General features: G+C 45.0%; 1 protein-coding gene across 1 annotated transcript in view; it reads right to left on the bottom strand.

Annotated features, from left to right (window-relative positions):
• The window catches only part of UQCC1 (ubiquinol-cytochrome c reductase complex assembly factor 1), a 357,706-nt gene that overhangs the window by 309,044 nt on the left and 26,714 nt on the right, over nucleotides 1-21,948 (bottom strand). Inside the window, exon 2 of the mRNA XM_077459564.1 lies at nucleotides 3,223-3,321. Within this exon, the coding sequence (XP_077315690.1) occupies nucleotides 3,223-3,321 (99 nt within the window). The remainder of the gene's footprint in view (nucleotides 1-3,222; nucleotides 3,322-21,948) is intronic.

Genomic DNA, 21,948 nt, shown 5'->3' with positions numbered 1-21,948 from the left:
AGTGCCATCTGTCATCAGTGCCACGTATCAGTGCCATCTGTCATCAGTGTCACGTGTCATTGTCCTGGTGCTCCAGGGCCTTCAAAAGTGTAATAGGTAGTCAACAAGTTAGATGTGTAATTTATGCTCCTAGAACACGTGATGGCGCTCCCTGCATGTTGGGCCTCTCTATGTGGCCAGGCTGTGAAAAAGTCCCACACATGTGGTATTGTAATACTCAGGAGGAGTAGCAGAATTTTTTTGGGGGTGTCATTTGTGGTATACACATGCCATGTGAGAGAAATAACCTATTACAATGACAATTTTGTGTAAAAAAAAAATAAAAAAAAATAAATGAAAAATCTTAATTTTGCAAAGAATTGTGGGAAAAAAATGACATCATCAAAAAGCTCACCATGCCTCTTACTAAATACCTTGGAATGTCTACTTTCCAAAAAGGGGTAATTTTGGGGGTATTTGTACTTTCCTGGCTTGTTCGGGTCACAAGAAGCGAGATAGTCCACCAGTACATCAGATGTGATCAATTTTGGGCAATTCGCACCACAGCTTGTAGACTCTCTAACTTTCACAAAGACCAAATAATATCCACTAATTTGGGTTATTTTTACCAAAGATATGTAGCAGTATAAATTGTGGCCAAAATGTATGAAGAAAAAATTTATAATTTGCATAATTCTGTCCCAGAAACAAAGAAATATGTGTTTTTTTTTCAAAATTTTCGGTCTTTTTTCATTTATAGCGCAAAAAATAAAAACCCCAGGAGGTGATCAAATACCACCAAAAGAAAGCTCTATTTGTGGGAAAAAGAGGACAAAAAATTCATTTGGGTACAGTGTTGCATGACTGAGTAATTGTCATTCAAAGTGTGAGAGCACCGAAAGCTGAAAATTGGTCTGGGCAGGAAGGGTGTTTAAGTGCCCAGTAAGCAAGTGGCTAGAAAAGTGAAAAAAAAACACCTGTAGAGTGATAGCAATGATTAAGGGCGCTCTGCAAAAAAACATTATTCTAAACGACCAATTTGCAAAATATTTTCTAAACCACTAAATTAAAATGGCTGTGAAAAAATGCTTGAAACAATGTGGTTATCACCAAAGTAAAAATATGCACATATATAATGACAATAATTATACTGGAGAAATAGTGAACATCAGTGAACCACCATACATAATAATAATAATTAGCAATGTAAAGTCCCAATAACGTGTCTCTACAAAGAATGAGTGCTGTCGAATTCTACCGATCCGGAATGTGGAAAACAAATAGTAATCGTGATAAAGCAACGATTAGCAACAAGTCAGGAAAAAGGCTTGCGACTCCCTCTACCATACACGTAGAACTACACCAGTAGTGAAGATACAAGTCCAAACTGCTTACCAGATCCGTTTGACCACTTTAATTAAAAAGTAAGTCAAACAACGCTTGTACAGGATAATGCCTGCTCATATGGATACCAATGCAAATGACGGTAGATGGTGTGTCTCTCTTCACAGACTCAAGCGGCAAATGTGAAAAAATACAAAAAGATCCATAGCATAATACTGACTTTAATAAAAAATAAGTAAAAAACAGACTTTTACTTAAGTCAGTATTATGCTATGGATCTTTTTGTATTATGTATGGTGGGGTTCACTGATGTTCACTATTTCTCCAGTATAATTATTGTCATTAATTATGTGCATATTTTTACTTTGGTGATCACCACATTGTTTCAAGCATTTTTTTCACAGCCATTTTAATTTAGTGGTTTAGAAAATATTTTGCAAATTGGTGGTTTAGAATAATGTTTTTTGCAGAGCGCCCTTAATCATTGCTATCGCTTGGAACCAAAGGATGTTAATCTGCATTATACCTTCCTATTGGTCAGGGCTGGGCTCAGCCCTTCCTTCTCTGAGCTGTCCAATCAGCTGTCTGCAAATTGCCAGCTCCTATCTCCACACAGGTACTCAGCTGTTGATATCCTGCTCGTCACTCCTGCCTACTAAAGCCGTCTAAGTCCGGTGGATCTCTGCCTTCAGCTTAGTCAACATCACAGAGACATTCTCCTGTGTCCCTGTTTAAAGACTTGCTTTGCCGACATCCCTTCTGGCTCCAGATCCTGCTTGCTGTTCCATTACTTTGATCCCTGACTTCTGGCTTAGCTGACTATCCATTCCAGTTATTGAAATTTGGCTATGTTTTGACTACGTTTGTTCTTTTTACTTTTATTATTAAACAAATATGATTTAACTGTACTTCTGTCAGTCTGATTTCATGGTTTCTGACACTATTGCCCCCATAGCTGAAGCGCAGTAAACATTTTATGCTATAGGTCTTTGAATATATTAACTATAATCACTCAAAATCTTACCTCGCTGCTACTGCTGCTGATTCAAGTTCCTTGCAACCACGCTAGAGCCACACATGCACATTTAAAATCTAACATGTGACTCACGAAACTACATTTCCCAGTGTTCTTTTCTGTTCTGTATTTGCACACGACTGATCTTGGGAAGTTACTTATTTCAAGAACAAGCTTCTTTACCCACTGCTTTCTATGTACACAGCTTAGTATTCTCTATAAGAGAAGGTGGGTGAAAATTGTCCCACATGCTCAATACAAAGTATAGACGGATGCCATTCATATGTATGACAGCATGCTGAATTGTCTCAGACTAGCAACCCTGGGTGTCAACTGCAATCTTGTTAAGGGGCTGTTGTCATCTAGAGAAAGGACCTGGGACACATAAATCCTTCATCAAATTTAGGAAAGCAGCCATTACAAAGGGGAAAAGAAGGAAAGTAAAAAAGCATGGTAGGCAACAAGACAGGTGTCAAAAATAGATTTAGATGCACTTGTCTACTCTGTACTTTCACCCCCTTCTTGCCCAGGCCAATTTTAAATTTTTTTGTTTCGGTTATACAATTTTGCAGATAAGTAGCTTTTCTCCTACACCAATGTCTACTGATGAGGCTGCACTGATAATCAGTATCTTTGCACATGTACCCTGTGACACTGGGCAGTTACCGGCTCCACTTTCTTCACGCTATGACAGGAAAGTCCGTTTACATTGCAATCAACTGTGATTGGACACATCGACCACAGAGCATGCTGGATGCGCACCCCAGGGAGCGCAGTTCCGGGAGGATGTTCATGTACTCCCTCCCAAAACAACGTCTTTTGGCTATAGCACGGTAAGGAAGTGGTTTGGTTGCGAAAATCTAAGAATTCACTATTACACTTACCTGATGTCTGTTACATGTCCTGTGCCACAAAATCTGTGCTGTACTGTGATGGATTGCATTGCCGGCACCAATCTGGCAGCTTATACGTAATGAAAGAGTCTGAAAAATAACAATTCATCAGGTTATCCACCTCGTCACACAATAGCAGCCAAAACAGCCCACTTAAATGATAGGCAGAACTTATGTTAGGTCAATATCTACAAAAAAATGAATTCCAAACAGTAAAATCAGTGACAAATGTAAATGTTATTTCTTGAGCCCATGAAACTGCTGAATGTTGGAGAGACTTCACTCTGATGCTAATTCACCACAAAATGAACCAAGATGCCTCAGAAACCCCAAAGAATACATTTTAGGTCTTGATCAGACCTGTGGGCTATAATACATACATTAAATTTCATAAGAATCCCCATCATCAAATCATTCTCTGCAGCTATTACCTTTTGTACAACCCCCTCCCTTTAGAATGTAAGCTCTACGAGCAGGACCCTCCTGTACCTTTTGTATTGAAGTGTACTGTAATTGTGTTGTCCCCCCTATACATTGTAAAGCACTGCGTAAACTGTTGGTGCTATATAAATCGTGTATAATAATAAGAAGAATGTACTCTGAATAGAAATGTATTCTTTTCAGATTTTTTAAAAGTATTACCACAAGCAGGGGACTTGGCTGCACATAAAAAAAAACACATGATATGAATGGTTTGAAGTGCTATGACAACACACATTAAAGCGGGAGTCCGCCGGGACTCCGCGTTTTTTTTTTTTTTTTTTTTAAAGCCAGCAGCTACAAATACTGCAGCTGCTGACTTTTAAAATAGTGACACTTACCTGTCCAGCGCGCCCGCGATGTCGGCACCCGAAGCCGATCTCTCGATCGTCTCTCGGGTGCTGCCGCCGCCATCTTGAGTATGGGAATCAGGAAGTGGAGCCTTTCGGCTTCATTTCCTGGTTCCCTACTGCGCATGCGCGAGTCGCGCTGCGCAATAAGGATGGACCCGCTGCCTCTGGGATCTGTGTGTTTCCCAGCAGGCAGCGGGGGACTTTCGGAAAGGGGCGTAATCTACGCCCCTTTCCGCAGAGAGCTATCCCGGAAGTGGGTGCAGATACCTGTACTGTACAGGTACCTGCATCCCCCTCCCCCTGAAAGGTGCCAATTGTGGCGCCGGAGGGGGGGAGGGTTCCGATGAGCGGAAGGTCCACTTTAGGGTGGACCTCCGCTTTAAAAGTGTATGTTTTTACCTATTGAGAATTCAGACTAAGCATATAAATGTTATTTCACCCAAACATTCCACTCACCATAAAATCCTTTTCTCTGATGTTCAATACGGGACACCATAGATTAATACACACGTTGGTATATAACTGCCTACAGGAGGATTGGGCACTAATTAAAAATAAAAGGAGGCAATGTTTTGTACATCTCATTTGTTGCAAGTAGTAACATAATAGGAAGAGTAGCGAAAGGTGAAAGATTTCCCAAAGCTGTCAACTATTAATGGCAAAAAGCCAAATGGGAGAGAAGCAAAACAAGGAAAGGGAGATGTGTCTTCCATTGAACACTGGAGCAAGTATTTTATAGGGAGTGCAATCTTCTTATATCCTCTAAAGTTCATTGAGGGACCCAACACCATAGCTTCATATACATGTGGAATGTCCAAAAGCAGTCCCAAAACTGAGGGCTGGACAATCAAACAACCAAAAGGTTAAAGAGTTTGTAAACCAAACATTTCATATTCATGATATATGCCTGCTTTACCACGTATTTGTATGAAAATGTATCCTGTTCTCTTTGTATTGCTTTCCTTTGTCAAATCAATGGTGTTGCTCCCAGTCCATCCGATTTCATATTAAAAATGGACCACAGTAAGTATGAGAACACAGTATGGTCAGTTCTCTAGCTGTGCTGGGAACTCAGCCTGCTCTCCTCCAATGATCAGACTTGTCCTGACACCCCCCTGCACAGCCATTCACTGGGAAGTTCAGTGTAATGCCGTTTCTCCTCCTCCAGCTTTTAAGCAGCTGAGAACAGAAGGAATGTGATCACATATAAAAACGTGAAAAGGGGGATTTAATTACACACAAATGTTTTGCCTTTCATTTCCATTTCATACCGAATGGATTGCTTTACAAGGTGATAGTTTACAATCACTTTAAAACCTTGCAGTCCAGTGATTAAACAGTTGCCTGTAAAAACGTATGGCTGAAGTTACTTCCTCCTTGTGAAGGTGTGGATGGAAGACTAGTTTTCAGAACCCCGATGACAAAAAGCCCAGGAAAAAACGTACTGCTTTGGAAGAGTTGACAGGGAAAGGTGGCAAAATCCAGAGAAATGGTCTGGTGAGTCCATTGGGAAATGGTCATGCTAAAAGCTGAGCCAAGGTGAATACTAAATATGCATATCGGTCTATTCTACAGGAATAGAGCAGATAACTTGGATATACATTTTATTAACTTTGTATACTAGTTCATACTTGATTTGATTGTACTCATATTAGTGCAATTGTGACAGAGAAAATTGAGTACTGTCCGTGATACTTTTTTTATTTGCACTAACATACAATTTTTCAGGACAAGCTTTCGGGGTATGTCCCCTTCTTCAAGGTCTAAGCAGTACAACTTGGACCTTGAAGAAGGGGACATACCCCGAAAGGTTGTCCTGAAAAATTGTATGTTAGTGCAAATAAAAAAAGTATCACGGACAGTACTCAATAGTCTCTATACTAGTTCACATAGGCATGCTATTTGAGTAACGAATAATAATAATAACAATTAAAACAGGATTAGGTGCTGGTAGAAAATATGCAGTTTTAGCTTTCCATGAAATCCATATTTCAACACTAAACTAAGCAAAATGGCATAATTCCCCTTTAGGAGTGCAGAAATGGAGCAAGAGATATCTACATGCAATATAGCCAAGTTAAAAAGAGATGTATGGGATTTGTGTTTTTACTTGAATCATACTTATTTAAGTGTTCCCTGCTGGCTCCAACACTGAGAACCAAGCGATCAATCACCGCCGATCGCTTGGACCTTACAGCTTTGTGAACAGAGAGCCAGTGACGATCAGTAACTGGAACGCTGAGCTGTGGAGGGGGCGGGAGTGGCTGGCTAAGGCTCTCAGCAGCTCGTTGATAGGCTGAGCCAGGTGCTGATCCAGGCATGTGGGCGGTCTTGCCTGAGCTTGGACCGGCTCTGTGACGTTAGCCAACAGCAGGCACGGTCTGCTAAAAATGGGTCACAGGAGTGCAGGTCGTTACAGGAAGTACATCCAAACAAGCTTTGGCTGTACTTCTCCTTTAAGATCAAAATTTGTGGACAGCCCATAGATGTCCAATACTTCCTATGCATTTCTAAAGCAGTGTACAGTTTCAAATCCAATATCACAGTTTGGCTGGGCACACATTTAAAGTGTAGGTAATACCACCAAGAACAAACATTTATGACCCATTCTCACATGGTGTGAAGACCTGCATTTTTCTGTACTGGATAAATTCAAGTCACCACTAGTGCACATAAAAAACTGGTGTTTTCTATGTACCCCATTCTTTGCACTGCAACAGAGCCAGGACGTGGGACATAGTACGTAGAGATGGATGAACTTCCGACAGGACGTTTTCGCGAACACGGACCGCGAACGCGGCCGATAGTTCGCGAACCGTAACGTTCGCGGCGGGCCCCATTGACTTCAATGGGAGGCGAACTTTGCAAACCTACAGGTCAAATTTGCAGCCACAAAAAAATTATTAGCTGTGCAAACATAGTCCCACCACATGGCCAATGACATAACACATGTATGAGGTGAATCTGATCGACAACTACAAGCATTCTTTTTTTTATATGTGAAATTGTGACAAATCAGGACTGTGGAGCGCATGAAGGCAATGGAGGAGAGGGAAGGTCAGGGTAGGCAAAGAAGAGGGTGCAGGAGATGATCACCAGCAGCATAACATACAGCAATGACACCTGCACCGTGATAGAGTCATCTGACACCAGCACCGTGATGGAGAGCACTGACACCAGCACCGTGATGGAGAGCACTGACACCAGCACCGTGATATACAGCACTGACACCAGCACCGTGATATACAGCACTGACACCAGCACCGTGATATACAGCACTGACACCAGCACCGTGATATACAGCACTGACACCAGCACCGTGATATACAGCACTGACACCAGCACCGTGATATACAGCACTGACACCAGCACCGTGATATACAGCACTGACACCAGCACCGTAAGCAGCCCCAGGAGGAAGTCAGCATAGCACAGGGATGGTGGAAGCCCCTCATAATGAGCATAGCACAGGAATGGTGGGAGCCCCTCATAATAAGCAGCCCCAGGAAGATGTCAGCATAGCACAGGGATGGTGGGAGCCCCTCATAATATGCACAGCAGAGGTACAGCCCCAGGAGGAAGTCAGCACAGCACAGGGATGGTGGGAGCACCTCATAATAAACAGCCCCAGGAGGAAGTCAGCACAGCACAGGGATGGTGGGAGACCCTCATAATGAGCATAGCACAGGGATGGTGGGAGCCCCTCATATTGTGGACCTATACCAGTTCTTAAGGATTAGTAGACTGTACCTCACTCAACCCTATGTACTGTAGTACACTATACCTTACCAGTCCTTATAAGGACCTTTGTGGAACTAGTAGGTTGTGATTAGAAGACTGTACCTCAGTCCCTATACTCATAAAGGACTGCTGCAGTATAGGGCAGCAGTCAGCAGTAGTGCACCTCAACCCTATATATCGTGGACCTATACCAGTCCTTAAGGAATAGCAGACTGTACCTCACTCAACCCTATGTACTGTAGTACGCTATACCTTACCAGTCCTTATAAGGACCTTTGTGGAACTAGTAGGTTGTGATTAGCAGACTGTACCTCAGTCCCTATACTCATAAAGGACTACTGCAGCAGAAGGGCAGCAGTCAAGTATAATATTCTTTCTATATTTGGCAGAAAGAATATTATACGTGTACAAGCCTATTACCATACCAGTCCTGAAAAGAACCTTTGTGGACCTAATAGTAACAGCTACTGATTAAACTGACTGTCCCTCACTGCCACACACAGCTTCCTGCCTGTCCCTATTTAAACTGACAAAACACAGGCTGCTGGAACAATAACTTCAATAGCACTCAAAACTATATCCTGTACTACTTTACCATACCAGTCTTGAAAAGGACTTTTGTGGACCTAATAGTAACAACTAATGATTAAACTGACTGTCCCTGCTGCACACAGCGTCCTGTCCCTCTCTCTACACTGACAAAAGACAGGCTGCTGCAACAATCACTAGCACAGCAGTGCCTCAAACCTATATCCTGAACTACACCTAACACCTATATCATACCAGTCCTTAAAAAGAACTTTTGTGGACCTAATAGCTAGCGATTTGGGTCACTGCAGTCTCTCCCTGCTCCACACAGCAACCTCTCCCTATAGTGACATACGAAAGAATGTAAAATGGCCGCCGGATCGGGTCTATTTATAAGTTAGGGGGAATGTCCAAGTGTCCATGTGCTGTAATGTCTCAATTGGCTGTCCTGTACCCCATGATGGATGTGTCATCATAGGTCAAAGTTCTTTTACACAGTAAACACGGAAGTCCGCCGGGCGAACAGCGGCAATAGTCCGCTGATCGGGCGGACCGCGAACAGCCGAAATTCGCCGCGAAACGACCGCCGGGCAAACCGTTCGGCCATCCCTAATAGTACGTTTAAAAAAAAAAAAATCCACCATTTACACCTGGTGATCATGCTAGTAATATACTTTTTGTCTTAGGGATTGGTACACTTACTCTTCTTTTGTGATGCACTAATATGAGCACAGTGCCTTTCCTTAGTATTTTGGGAAGTACCGTATTTATCGGCATATAACACGCACATTCATTTTAACCACTTCAGCCCCAGACCAATTGTCAGCCTAAGGACCAGAGGTCTTTTTACAATTTCGCACTGCACTGCTTTAACTGGTAATTGCGCGGTCATGCAGTGTTGTAACGAAATTTGCGTCCTTTTCTTCCCACAAATAGAGCTTTCTTTTGATGGTATTTGATTGCTTCTGCGATTTTTATTTTTTGCGATATAAATGGAAAAAGACCGTAAATTTCGAGAAAAAAAAGATATATTTTCTACTTTTTGTAATAAGAAAAATCGAATAAACTCAATTTTAGTCATACATTTAGGGCAAAATGTATTCAGCCACATGTCTTTAGTAAAAAAAAAAAATGTCAATAAGCGTATATTTATTGGTTTGCGCAAAAGTTATGATGTCTACAAACTAGAGTACATTTTCTGCAATTTACACAGCTTTTAAATTTATGACATTTCTTGAGGTGCTAAAATGGCAGGGCAGTACAAACCCCCTCCCCAAATGACCCCATTTTGGAAAGTAGACACCCCAAGGAAATAGCTGAGGGGCATGTTGAGCCCATTGAATATTTTTTTTTTGTCCCAAGTGATTGAATAATGACAGAAAAAAAAAAATAAAAAAAAAAAAAAGTTTACAAAAAGTTGTCATTAAATGATATATTGCTCACACATGCCATAGTTATATGTGGAATTGCACCCCAAATATATTCTGCTGCTTCTCCTGAGTACGGGGATAACACATATGTGGGACTTTTTGGGAGTCTAGCCACGTACGGCACCCCGAAAACCAATCACTGCCTTCAGGGTTTCGAAGGGTGCAAATTTTTGATTTCACTCCTCACTACCCATCACAGTTTCGAAGGCCATAAAATGCCAAAATAGCACAAAACCCCCCCCAAATGACCCAATTTTGGAAAGTAGACACCCCAAGCTATTTACTGAGAGGCATGTTGAGTCCATGAAATATTTTATATTTTGCCACAAGTTGCAGGAATATAAAAAAAATTATTTTTTTTGCACAAAGTTGTCACTAAATGATATATTGCTCACACATGCTATGGGCATAAGTGAAATTACACCCCAAAATAAATTCTGCTGCTTCTCCCGAGTACGGGGATACCACATGTGGGGGACTTTTGGGAGCCTAGCCACGTACGGGACCCCGAAAACCAAGCACTGCCTTCAGGATTTAAATATAAAACGCTACCAAAAAAAACTGTTAGCGATCGCAGGGATCAGGCCTGACTCTGCGAACGCTGCAGTTATGTGTTTAGTGTTTTGTAAGTGACAGTGATCGATCGATACTGCACTTGGGTGGGCTGGGCGGAGGGGCAAAACACAGGTGCCAGCAGGTATCTGGGCTGATCCCGCTAACCATGCGTTTTTTTGGAACCCTAAACTGCTGGGGACGCTAGTATAGATCTGATCAGATCAGATATTGATCTGTTCAGATACTATACCACTACGGGAGGTTTATGCTTTGCGCGTGGGTGTTAGCGGTACTGGCACTAACCTAGCGCTGCCTGGGGCGACGCAGACTCAGACCCTAAAACCTAATTGATATCACCCGCCGGGTGATCAGGGGGTTAAACCTTTATTGGGTAATAAATGGTGGGTGCCCTGATGCTATAAAAAGCAAACTAACTAACCAGAGTCACCCGTAACACTTATACGGTGATCACTGGTGAAAGGGTTAACTAGGGGCAACCAGGGGGTTAAAATCTTTATTAGGTAGTATATGGGGGTCCCTGGCGCTATATAAAAACCTGACGGGGAACCTAAATAACTGGCTAACCAGCGTCACCAGTGGCACTTATACGGTGATCGCTGGTGTTAACTAGGGGCAATCAGTGACACTAATGCAGTGATCAGAAAAACGAACGCTTAGTGACACTGGCAAAAGGGGGGGTGAAAGGGTTAACTAGGGGCAATCAGGGGGTTAAAACCATTATTGGGTAGTATATAGGGGGACCTAGCGCTATAAAAACCTGGCGGTGAACCTAAAAAAATAACTAGCTACCTAGCGGCCCCAGTGACACTAATGCAGCGATCAGAAAAACGATCGCTTAGTGACACTGGCAAAAGCGGGTGAAAGGGTTAACCCTAGGGGCAATCAGGGGGTTAAACCTTTATGGGGGGGGTAGGAGGCTACCCTGGACCTAGCACTAACTGCCCTGACAGTTTTTACTGTCACAACTGACACTAAATGCAGTGATCAGTAAATAAATGATCACTGCAATCAGTGACTCTGTGACTGGGGGGGGGGGGGGGGAGATTTGTGTGCCTATGTGTACCTACATGTCAGTGTAGTGTTTGGTGCACTTACTTTCTCTGTTCTCCTCGCAGTCCGGTCAAAAAGACCACCCCGAGGAGAATGACATCACTTCCTTTCACTTTGTTTACAATACACAGCGGGGGAAGCTTCTCATTTGCCAGAAGCGATCGAGAGGGGATGGCCAGAAACCAACGGCCATCCCCTCATCCCGGATCGCTCCTGAAGCGAAACGGACCCCCCACCCGCTGGAAGGCAAGCACGTACATGTACGTGCTTGTGCCTGTCGGTGCCATTCTGCCGACGTACATTGCCATGCGGCGATCATTAAGTGGTTAAGAGGGAAGCTTCAGGAAAAAATAAAAAATTACATTTTAAATAAGGAACTTTGAAACAAAATAAGGGTCAGTGCCCATCTGCAGCCTCGCCATTGCCATCAATGCAGCTTGATCAATGCCCATCTGCAACCTCACCATTGCCATCAATGCAGTCTGATCAGTGCCCATCTGCAATCTCACAACTGCCATCAATGCAGCAGCCTCACCATTGCCATCAGTGCAGCAGCCTCCTCACCATTGCCATCAGTGCAGCAGCCTCCTCACCATTGCCATCAGTGCAGCCTGATCGATGCCCATCTGCAGCCTAGAGGGGACGGGGGGGCGGGACGAGCTCCGACAGATTACATAGTGAGAATCTCCTATGATAGATAGAACAGTGGTCCAATGGTCGCTCAAGAAACGGGACTTCCTATTACAGAGGCCGCCAAGTAAACAGGAGATTCTCATTGTAGGTAACCTGCCAGCTCTCATTCCGCCCTCCTCCCTGTCCCCTCTGAGGCAGCTAAAATTGAAGTACTGGTGTATAACACGCCCACGCTATTTGCACCCGATTTTCAGGGTGAAAATGTGCGCATTATACGCCAATAAATACAGTAATCATGCATTGACAGAATTGAAAAAGTGTTACATGCATCTAAAAATGTGTGTTTAGAAGCATTACAATGCAATTGGGAGAACGTAAAATACTAACAAGCCCTGAAAACAATACAAAAACCTGCGGGACAACTTTAACAGAGAAATGTCAAGATTTAAGAACAATTACTTATGGCACATAGAATGCCAAAGGCCTCGGGACAAGAATGTGGAACTCGCCAAACAAAAATCGTTAAATGAAGATACAAGCTCTGTTTTGCCTGAAGTCAGTTGATCAGCTGTACAGGGAACAGCGATCTTTCAGAGAGAGAAAAAAAAGACAGATAGTAACTTAAAAGCAGCACACATTACACACCGTTAGGCACACAGATAGCACCTTCTGAATCAGTGTTGTTAGTACAGTGTCAGTGTACAGCGGGGGTTGGCAATTCAGTGGGGTGCCAACAGGTGGATTGTGACCCCCTGCCTTTGCTGCTCTCATGTTAACCAAGAAGAGCAGTAGGCAGCATATTGCTGGATGGCGGGTGGGGGCGGGAGCGTCACCAGCTTCTGAACTCCAACAGCTCCTGCCTTCCACCCTTCACAGGACAGAGGATGCTGCTTTGGGGGATGGGGAGGCAGAGGACACTGTTTTGGGGAGTACAGAACACTACTGGGGGGGAAAGAGGAGGCAGAGGACACTACAGTGCGTGGGGGGAGAGTGATGTGAAAGGGGCAGTGGACACTGCTTTGGTGGGGGCTACAGAACACTACTGTGGGGGAGGGAGCTTGATGTGAAGGGGCAGCACTGGGATGTACAAGACACTATTGTGGGGTGAGGGGGCAATGTGAAGTGGGTAAAGTGGGCAGAGGACACTGCGTAGGAGGAAGAGGTCACTGCTATGTGGGACAGGGGCACTCCAGTCAGGGACACAGCATTAGGGGTACAAGACACTATTGTGGAGGGAGCAGGCAGAGGCACTATAGTGGGGGGTGATGTGAAGGGGGTAGAGGACACTGCGTAAGGGGAAGAGGTCACTGCCATGAGGGGCAGTGGACACTACAGTGGGGGGGGGGGGGGGGTGATGCGAAAAGGGCAGAGAATACTGCTGTGGTGGGGGGAATGATGTGAAGGAGGCCGGGGTCACAGCATTGGGGGGTACAAAACACTACTGTGGGGGAGGGGCAGAAGCACTATGGCGGGGGTAATGTGACAGGGCTAGAGGACACTGTGCAGGGGGGGGGGGGGGGAAAGAGGTCACTGCTATGGGGGACAGAGGACACAGCATTACAGCATTAGGGGTACAAGATGCTATTGTGAGGTGAAGGGGGCAGAGGCACTACAGTGGAGGGGTGATCTGAAGGGGGTAGAGAACTCTGCGTAAGGGGAAGAGGTCACTGCTATGGGGGGCAGTTGACACTACAGTGGGGGGGAGGTGATGTGAAGGTGCAGAGGACACAGCATTGGGGGTACAAGACACTATTGTGGGGGGAGGAGAGCAGAGGCACTAGAGTGGGGGGGGGGGGGGGGTCATGTGAAGGGGGTAGAGGACACTACATGGGGGAAGAGTTCACTGCTATAGTGAGCAGTGGACACTACAGTGGGGAGGGGGGTGATGCGAAAGGGGCAGAGAATACCGCTTTGTTGGTAGGGTACAGAACACTACTGTGGGGGGAGTGGGTAAGAGGACATTGCTGTGGGGGGAGAATGATGTGAAGGAGGCAGAGGTCACAGCATTGGGGGATACAAGACACTACTGTGGGGGGGAGGGGGCATAGGCACTATAGTGGGGAGGGGGGGGTTAATGTGAATGGGGCAGAGGGCACCGTGTAGGGGGGAGAATAGGTCATTGCTATAGGGGGCAGAGGACACAGCATAGGGGTACAAGACACTATTGTGGGAGGAAGGGGCAGAGGCACTATAGTGGGAGGGGTGATATGAAGGGGGAAGAGGTCACTGCTATGGTGAGCAGTGGGGAGGGCGATGCAAAAGGGGCAGAGAATACTGCTTTGGTGGGGGGGGGGGGGTACAGAACACTGTTGTGGGGGAGAATAATGTGAAGGAGGCAAAGGCCACAGCATTTGGGGGTACAAGACACTATTGTGGGGGGAGGGGGCGAGAATACTACAGTGGGAGAGTGATGTGAAGGGAACACTGCTATGGGGGGGGGGGGGGCAGAGGACACTACAGTGGGAGAACAAGACACTATTGTGGGGGGAGGGGGCAGAGGCACTACAGTAAGGGGGGGGGGGTGATGTGAAGGGGTAGAGGACACTGCGTAGGGGGAAGAGGTCACTGGACACTACAGTGGGGAGTGGGGGTGATGCGAAAGGGGCAGAGAATACTGCTTTGGTGGGGGGTACAAGACACTATTGTGGGGGGAGGGGGCCGAGGCACTATAGTGGGAGGGGTGATGTGAAAGGAGTAGAGGACAGTGCGTAGGGGGAAGAGGTCACTGCTATGGGGGGCAGAGGACACAGCATTAGGGGTACAAAATACTATTTTGGGGGGAGGGAGCAGAGGCACTACAGTGAGGGGGGTGATGTGAAGGGGCAGAGGATACAGCATTAGGGGTACAAGACACTATTGTGGGGGGGCAGAGGCACTACAGTAGGGAGGGGTGATGTGAAGGGGTAGAGGACACTGCGTAGGGGGAAGCGGTCACTGCTATTTGGGGAGGGGCAGTGGACACTACAGTGGGGAGGAGGGGTGATGCGAAAGGGGCAGAGAATACTGCTTTGGTGGGGGGTACAGAACACTACTGTGGGGGGGGGGGAGGAGGAGGAGGAGGAGAAGAGGACACTGCTATGAGGGGAAATTTCTTTTTTTTTTTTTTTTTTTTTACAGTGGGAGTGTGAAGTGCTATGGGGGGGAGGGGCAGAGGACACTACAGTGGGGGGTGATGTGAAGGGAACACTGCTATGGGGGGGGGGGGGTGCAGAGGACACTACAGTGGGAGGGTGATGTGAAGGGAACACTGCTATGGGGGGGGGGGGGGGGGCAGAGGAAATTACAGTGGGAGGGTGAAGTGAAGGGAACACTGCTAAGAGGGGGGGGCAGAGGACACTACAGGGGCGGTGATGTGAAGAGAAAACTGCAATGGGGGGGGCAGAGGACACTACAGTGGGAGGGTGATGTGAAGAGAACACTGCTATGGGGGGGGGGGGGGGGGGGGGGCAGAGGACACTACAGTGGGGGGTGATGTGAAAAGAACACTGCTATGGCGGGGGGGGGGCAGAGAACACTACAGTGGGGGGTGATGTGAGGGGGACACTGCTATGGGGGGGGGCAGAGGACACTACAGTGGGAGGGTGAAGTGAAGGGAACACTGCTATGGGTGGGGGGGCAGAGGACACCAATTGGGGGGTGATATGAAGGGAACACTCCTAAGAGGGGGGGGAAGAGGACACTACAGTGGGGGGTGATGTGAAGGGGGTAGAGATGACAATACAGTGGGAGGGTAATGTGAAGGGGACAGAGGACAATGATATTGGGAGGGACACTACTGTCACATACTTTGTGTTTTTCATGCCATCTTTTTATTGGGTGCTTAATATTATGTCTAAAGGGCACCGCCTGGTACCCCCCTCAAGGATCTTTACACACACACACACAACATGTGACATCACTGTAGAAATGACACTTTGCTACAATGAAAAGGAGTGAGTGTACAAATTTTATAACAGTGGAAATTTGCTGTCCCCTCAAAATAACTTAACATACAGCCGTTAAAGTGGTAGTATGGTCAATTTTATTACTTTTACCTACAGGAAAGCCTATAATAAGGCTTACATGTAGGTAAAAAAATATCTCCTAAACCTGTACGGTTTAGGAGATATTCCCCTCGGTATGCGCCGCTGACTGCAGCGGCGTATGCGCACAAGGGGATTCTTGGCCTGAAAATCTGGCAGTGGCCGGCCGGAATGAAATCTCCTGCGCGCATGCGCGGGAGTGACGATATCGCGGCTCCGGCCACTCACAGCGCCGGAGCCGCGATACCCGGAAGAAATGCCGAGGGAGCATGTCAGCTCCCTCGGCGTGGATCGGGCCAGATGTCGGGGCCTCGTTCTAAGGTAAGTATTTCATAATGAGCTAGTATGCGGTGCATACTAGCTCATTATGCCTTTTGCTTTGCAGGTTTAAAAAAAAATGTGCGGGTTTACTACCGCTTTAACCACTTCAGCCCCAGAAGATTTGGCTGCTCAATGACCGGGCCATTTTTTGCGATATGGCACTGTGTCGCTTTAACTAACAATTCTGCGGTCGTGCAATGTTGTACCCAACAAAATTGACGTCCTTTTTTTCCCCCCAAATAGAGCTTTCTTTTGGTGGTATTTGATCTTCTCTGTGGTTTTTATGGTCCTTCGCCCGCATGGGCAGTAAGCTTCTTTGAATTTGTGAGTATTTGAGGATACACTTCTTTTTGAGTAACCGATATGGTAATATCATTTACTTACACTATGTTGTCAAAAGTGTTGGGATGCCTGCCTTTACATGCACATGAACTTTAATGGTATCCCAATCTTAGTCCGTAGGGTTCTTTATTGAGTTGGCCCACTCTTTGCAGATACAGTGCCTTGAAAAATGATTCATACCCCTTGAAATTTTCCACATTTTCTCATGTTGCAACCAAAAACGTAAATCTATTTTATGTGATAGCCCAACACAAAGTGGCACATACTTGTGAAGTGGAAGGAAAATGATAAATGGTTTTCAATTTTTTTTTACAAATAAATGTGAAAAGTGGGGAGTGTATTTGTATTCAGCCCCCCTTAGTCAATACTTTGTAAAACCACCTTTCACTGCAATTACAGCTGCAAGTCTTTTTAAGGCCTCATGCACATGGACGTTTTTACAGCCACTTTTTTGAGCTTTTTTTGCAGCTTAAAAACGGCTGTCCATGTTAGTCTATGGCTACATGCCAACCTAGGCGTTTTTGAGCTGCAAATGGCATAGGCGTTTTTAAGCTGTAAAAAAAACCCAGGACCAGTGCGTTCCGTGGCGTGGAGCTAGAGCTGTAAAAACGCGAATCGCGGGAAAACGCGCATAAACGCGCATAAACGCGCATAAACGCGCAACATATTTTCTTTGTTTTCTGAGTGCTATAGCCAAGAGATGTGTTTCTTAAAAAACGCTCCTTAACGCTAACGCTAAAAAACGCGCAAAAACGCCAATGCAAAACGCGGTAAAAATCACGTTTTTAACAACACTTTTTCCAGGCATCGGAGCTAGCTTTGCAGCCAGTTTTTTAAAACGTCCGTGTGTGTCTCTACCAGCTTTGCACATCTAAAGCAGTGTTTCTCAAATCCTGTCCTCAAAGCACCCCAACAGGTCATGTTTTCAGGCTTTCCATTATTTTGCACAGGTGATTTAAACAGTTTTAGTAATTACCGCAGCCGTTTCATCTAAGGGAAACGCTAAAAAAAAAAAAAGCACTGCTCTAGAGAGTGAAATTCTTGCCCACTCTTCTTTGCAAAATAGCTCAAGCTCTGCGAGATTGGATGGAGAATGTCTGTGAACAGCAATTTTCTATTGGATTTAGGTCTGGACTTTGACTGGGCCAGTCTAACACATGAATATGCTTTCATCGAAACCATTCCATTGTACCTCTGACTATATGTTTAGGATCGTTGTCCTGCTGGAAAGTGAACCTCTTCCCCAGTCTCAAGTCAGGTTTTCTTCTAAGATTGTCCTGTATTTGGCTCCATCCATCAACTCTGACCAGCTTCCCTGTCCCTGCTGAAGAAAAGCATCCTCACAGAATGATGCTGCCACCACCATATTTCATGGTGGGGATGGTGTGTTCAGGGTGAACTGCAGTGTTAGTTTTCTGCCACACATAGCATTTTGCTGTGTCCCCCACATGGCTTCTCGCAAACTGCAAAACAGGACTTCTTATGGCTTTCTTCTTGCTACTCTTCCATAGAGGCCAAAATTGTGGAGAGCACGACTAATAGTTGTCCTGTGGACAGATCCTCCGACCTGAACTGTGGCTCTCTGCAGCTCCTCCACAGCTACTATGGACCTCTTGGCTGCTTCTCTGATTAATGCTCTCCTTGCTCAGCCTGTCAGTTTAGTTGGACAGCCATGTCTTGGTAGGTTTGCAGGAGGGGGGTGCTCCGTGAGATGTTCAACACTTGGGATATTTTTTATAACCTAACCCTGCTTTAAACTTCACCACAGCTTTATCCCTGACCTGTCTGGTGTGTTCCTTGGCCTTCATTATGCGGTTTGTTCAGTAAGGTTCTCTAACAAACCTCTGAGGGCTTCACAGAACAGCTGTATTTATACGCAGATTAAATTACACACAGGTGGACTCAATTTACTACTATAACAATTGAACAACTATTTTCTCTCTGAGGAGACTTTGGCGTAGAACAGATAGCTAATGAAGTATAAATCTTTTAATGAAAAATATTTAAAATATACAGCAAACATAATATACAAAAACATCATATGATGAATCATCTGGAAGCTGGTAAACACACAGATACAATAACAATGTACAGACAATCGCACAGAATCTGTTGAGCTAATGGTGAGCACAGCAGAAGTACCAGACGCGTTGCAAGATTTACAAAAGCTACTTTCTCTTCATCAGGGGTATATGCGATTTGTCACAGAACATACAGAAAAACAGTGTATAAGCTGTATAAACTGTGCGTGTACTCCTGTATTCAGAAATGCTAAGGCTCTCATCCCAAATGGTCCCCGACTCAGTGAGAAACATGCAGATTCACATAGCATACCAGGTGAGGTGTTTTCTCACAAAGGACACCCCGATAACACCCTCCAAAAGGTAACCACACTTATCAAAAAAGGGGGGACCCAGAGTATGGAAGAGCAGTAGTTAGCAGTCCAAAATCTTGCCGGTATAAGCCATGCGATGGAGTACAAACCAGGAGACCCAGGAAAAGGTCAGTCAAGGAACCTGAACAAAACCAACGCCAGTTGTACCCTGGCTAGTCTAGACTAGTCCCTGCTACTACTACCATGCCGATAGCATGAACTATTTTAAATATTTTTCATTAAAAGATTTATACTTTATATTTTTTCTACATTTCATTAGCCATCTGTTCTACGCCAAAGTCCTCCTCAGAGAGGAAATATGTTGTTCAATTGTCTATTTTTAGGGATGTAGGGAACAAAGCTTTGCTTTGTGACAATCAGCACATTTTTTCAATTTTTTTTACTACTTTAAACATGCCTATTCTATACCCCCCATTCTCTGTAGTTACAGGGCACTATTCACTTGCTTTCTAGAAATTGCGCAGCACCAGGAGGAGCCACACTGTTCTGTACTGGCATCTGCTCCTTATGCAAATATAGACACTTAGACCCCTTTCACATTGATTCTTTTTCAGGTGCTAAAGGGCTAAATAGCCCCTGTAAAGTGCCTGAAAAATGCCTCCCCTGCAGCCCCAGTGTGAAAGCCCAAATGCTTTCACACTGGGGTGCTGCACTGGCAGGACGTTAAAAAAAGTCCTGCAAGCAACATCTTTGGGGTGGTGGTGGAGCGGTGTATACACCACTCCTCCACTTCCCCTGCCCATTAAAATGAACGGGCACCACTGTAGCGGCACTACAGGGGCACATTTAACCCTTTCTTCGGCTGCTAGTGGGGGTTAAAAACGGATGAATATTGCCACTAAAACGACAGTAAAGCGTTGCTAAAACTAGCAGTGCTTTACAGCTAATGCTGCCCGCGACTGTGTGAAAAGGCTCTTACAGTGGGTGTATAAAAACTGTGTGCAGCATTACCCCCAAATACTTACCTGAGCCCTCCTCTTGATCCAGCGATATCCAGGAGAGCTGCTTGCTGTGAGAGCACTCAACAGGAGGGAGAGGCCAGGAGTACTGAAGAGAAGAGGAGGATCTAGGCTGCTATGTGCAAAACCACTGCACAGAGCAGGTAAGTATAACACGTTTGTTATTTTTATAGCAAAAAAAATAAATAAAAGAAGACTTTAGCATATTATGCTGGCCATACACAGTTCTTTAAAAAAAAAAAAAAAAAAAAATAGGATTTTTATAACAGCTTACCTGTAAAATCCTTTTCTTTGATGTAAATCAGGGGACACAGAGCCATAGTAATAACTATGCGGGTTATATCGGCGTATCAGGTGCTGGACACTGGCACGCCCCTTATGGCATGTACTTCCCCCATATAACCCCTCCCATTACTGGGAGTCTTCAGTTTTGTAGCCAAGCAATATAAGTGTATAAGAAGAAGGGAGGGACAAATCCATTTGGAAAATAATGGATCTTTACGCTGCCTGTCCATCTTTTGGACCCTCTGGCAGTACAATGCCTGTGTTTTGGGAACCTGAGCGGTTGCCTTTAAATAGACTGTGATCGCTCTTACTACATCAAGAGAATGTAGTGCTTTCTCTTCCCCAGATAAGGCTCTGGGGAAAAAGGAAGAACAACATCTTGGTTTAAATGAAACCCCGTTACCACTTTTGGTAAGAATTCAGGATGAGGATATAAAACCACCTTATCTTTATGCATGATGAAATATGGCGCCGTTAGTACCGATACTCTTCTAGCAGAAGAAATGGCAAGCAGAAAAAGATTATCTCTTTCTTGTCAAAGAACAAAGGGAATTTCTCGTAAGGTTCAAAACGGCTGATTTAAAAAAGTCTATAAGACCAATGGATTTAGAGGTGCCTTGATAGGGGGAATAAACCGTGTTTCCCCCTGAATAAGCTACGCACCAAGAGTGGGAAGCCAGAGGCCATAGGAAAAAAAACACTGACAAGGCCTGGATCTGGCTCTTGATAGAAGTCAAGGCCAGCTTTATTTCAGATCTCATATGCAAGAATCAGGAATCCTGCCTATAGACATACTTCCTGGGGTGCCAATCCCCGGTTCCACACCAAGAAACCTATGTCTTCCAAGTCTGACTCTAAAGTAAGTGATTCTGGAAGTCGGCTTCCTGGCATTAGTCAAAGTAGACACTACCAAAGGAGATCACCCACGATCTTTTATAGAGTGGGATTCAACAGTCAAACCTGTTAAAACTCTTTGTCTGTAAGGTAGGATGAAAATACCTGTGCAAGAAGGTCTGCTTATAATGGCAGAGTCCAAAGGACTCCTACTGCCATCTTTATGATCTTGAAAAATAAAGTTCTTCTGGGACCCGGCTGGGGCCACCAGAATCACCCCCTTTTGTTCGTGCTTAATCCTGCAGAGAAGGCACGAAGTCACAGAACTGGAGGAAATGCATAGATCAGTGAAAACTGATCCCCTGGGAAGACTAATGCCTCTGTTCCGCCTGCTAGCAGACCCCTTGCTCAACAAAGTTGTCGACCTTATTAATGAATCTGGACATGAATAGGTCCGTGTCCGGAGTACTCCATCTGACATATTGCTAGGAAAATGTCGGGGTGAAGAGATCATTCTCCCAGAAATAATTGTTGGCATCTCAAGTATTATGCCTGAAAAATTAGAATTGTCGATAGGCAAGGAGTGTTGTGTTTTGCCAAAGCTAGAACATTATTCACCTCTTTTTGGGCTACACGATTTCTCGTGCCTCCCCTGGTGAACGATATAAGCCACTGCCATGGCCCTGTCAGACTGAATCCTGTCAGGACAGTCCCGTAGTCTGACCGCCAAGATTCTATGGCCAGATGTACTGCCTGAAACTTAGAACA

Source organism: Lithobates pipiens, unplaced genomic scaffold, assembly GCF_037356315.1.
Source record: "Lithobates pipiens isolate NorthernLeopardFrog02 unplaced genomic scaffold, aLitPip1_a1.2 Scaffold_28, whole genome shotgun sequence".
Lineage (NCBI taxonomy): Eukaryota > Metazoa > Chordata > Amphibia > Anura > Ranidae > Lithobates > Lithobates pipiens.
The sequence above is the reverse complement of the archived record's forward strand: the minus strand, read 5'-3'. Positions and strand labels throughout refer to the sequence as shown.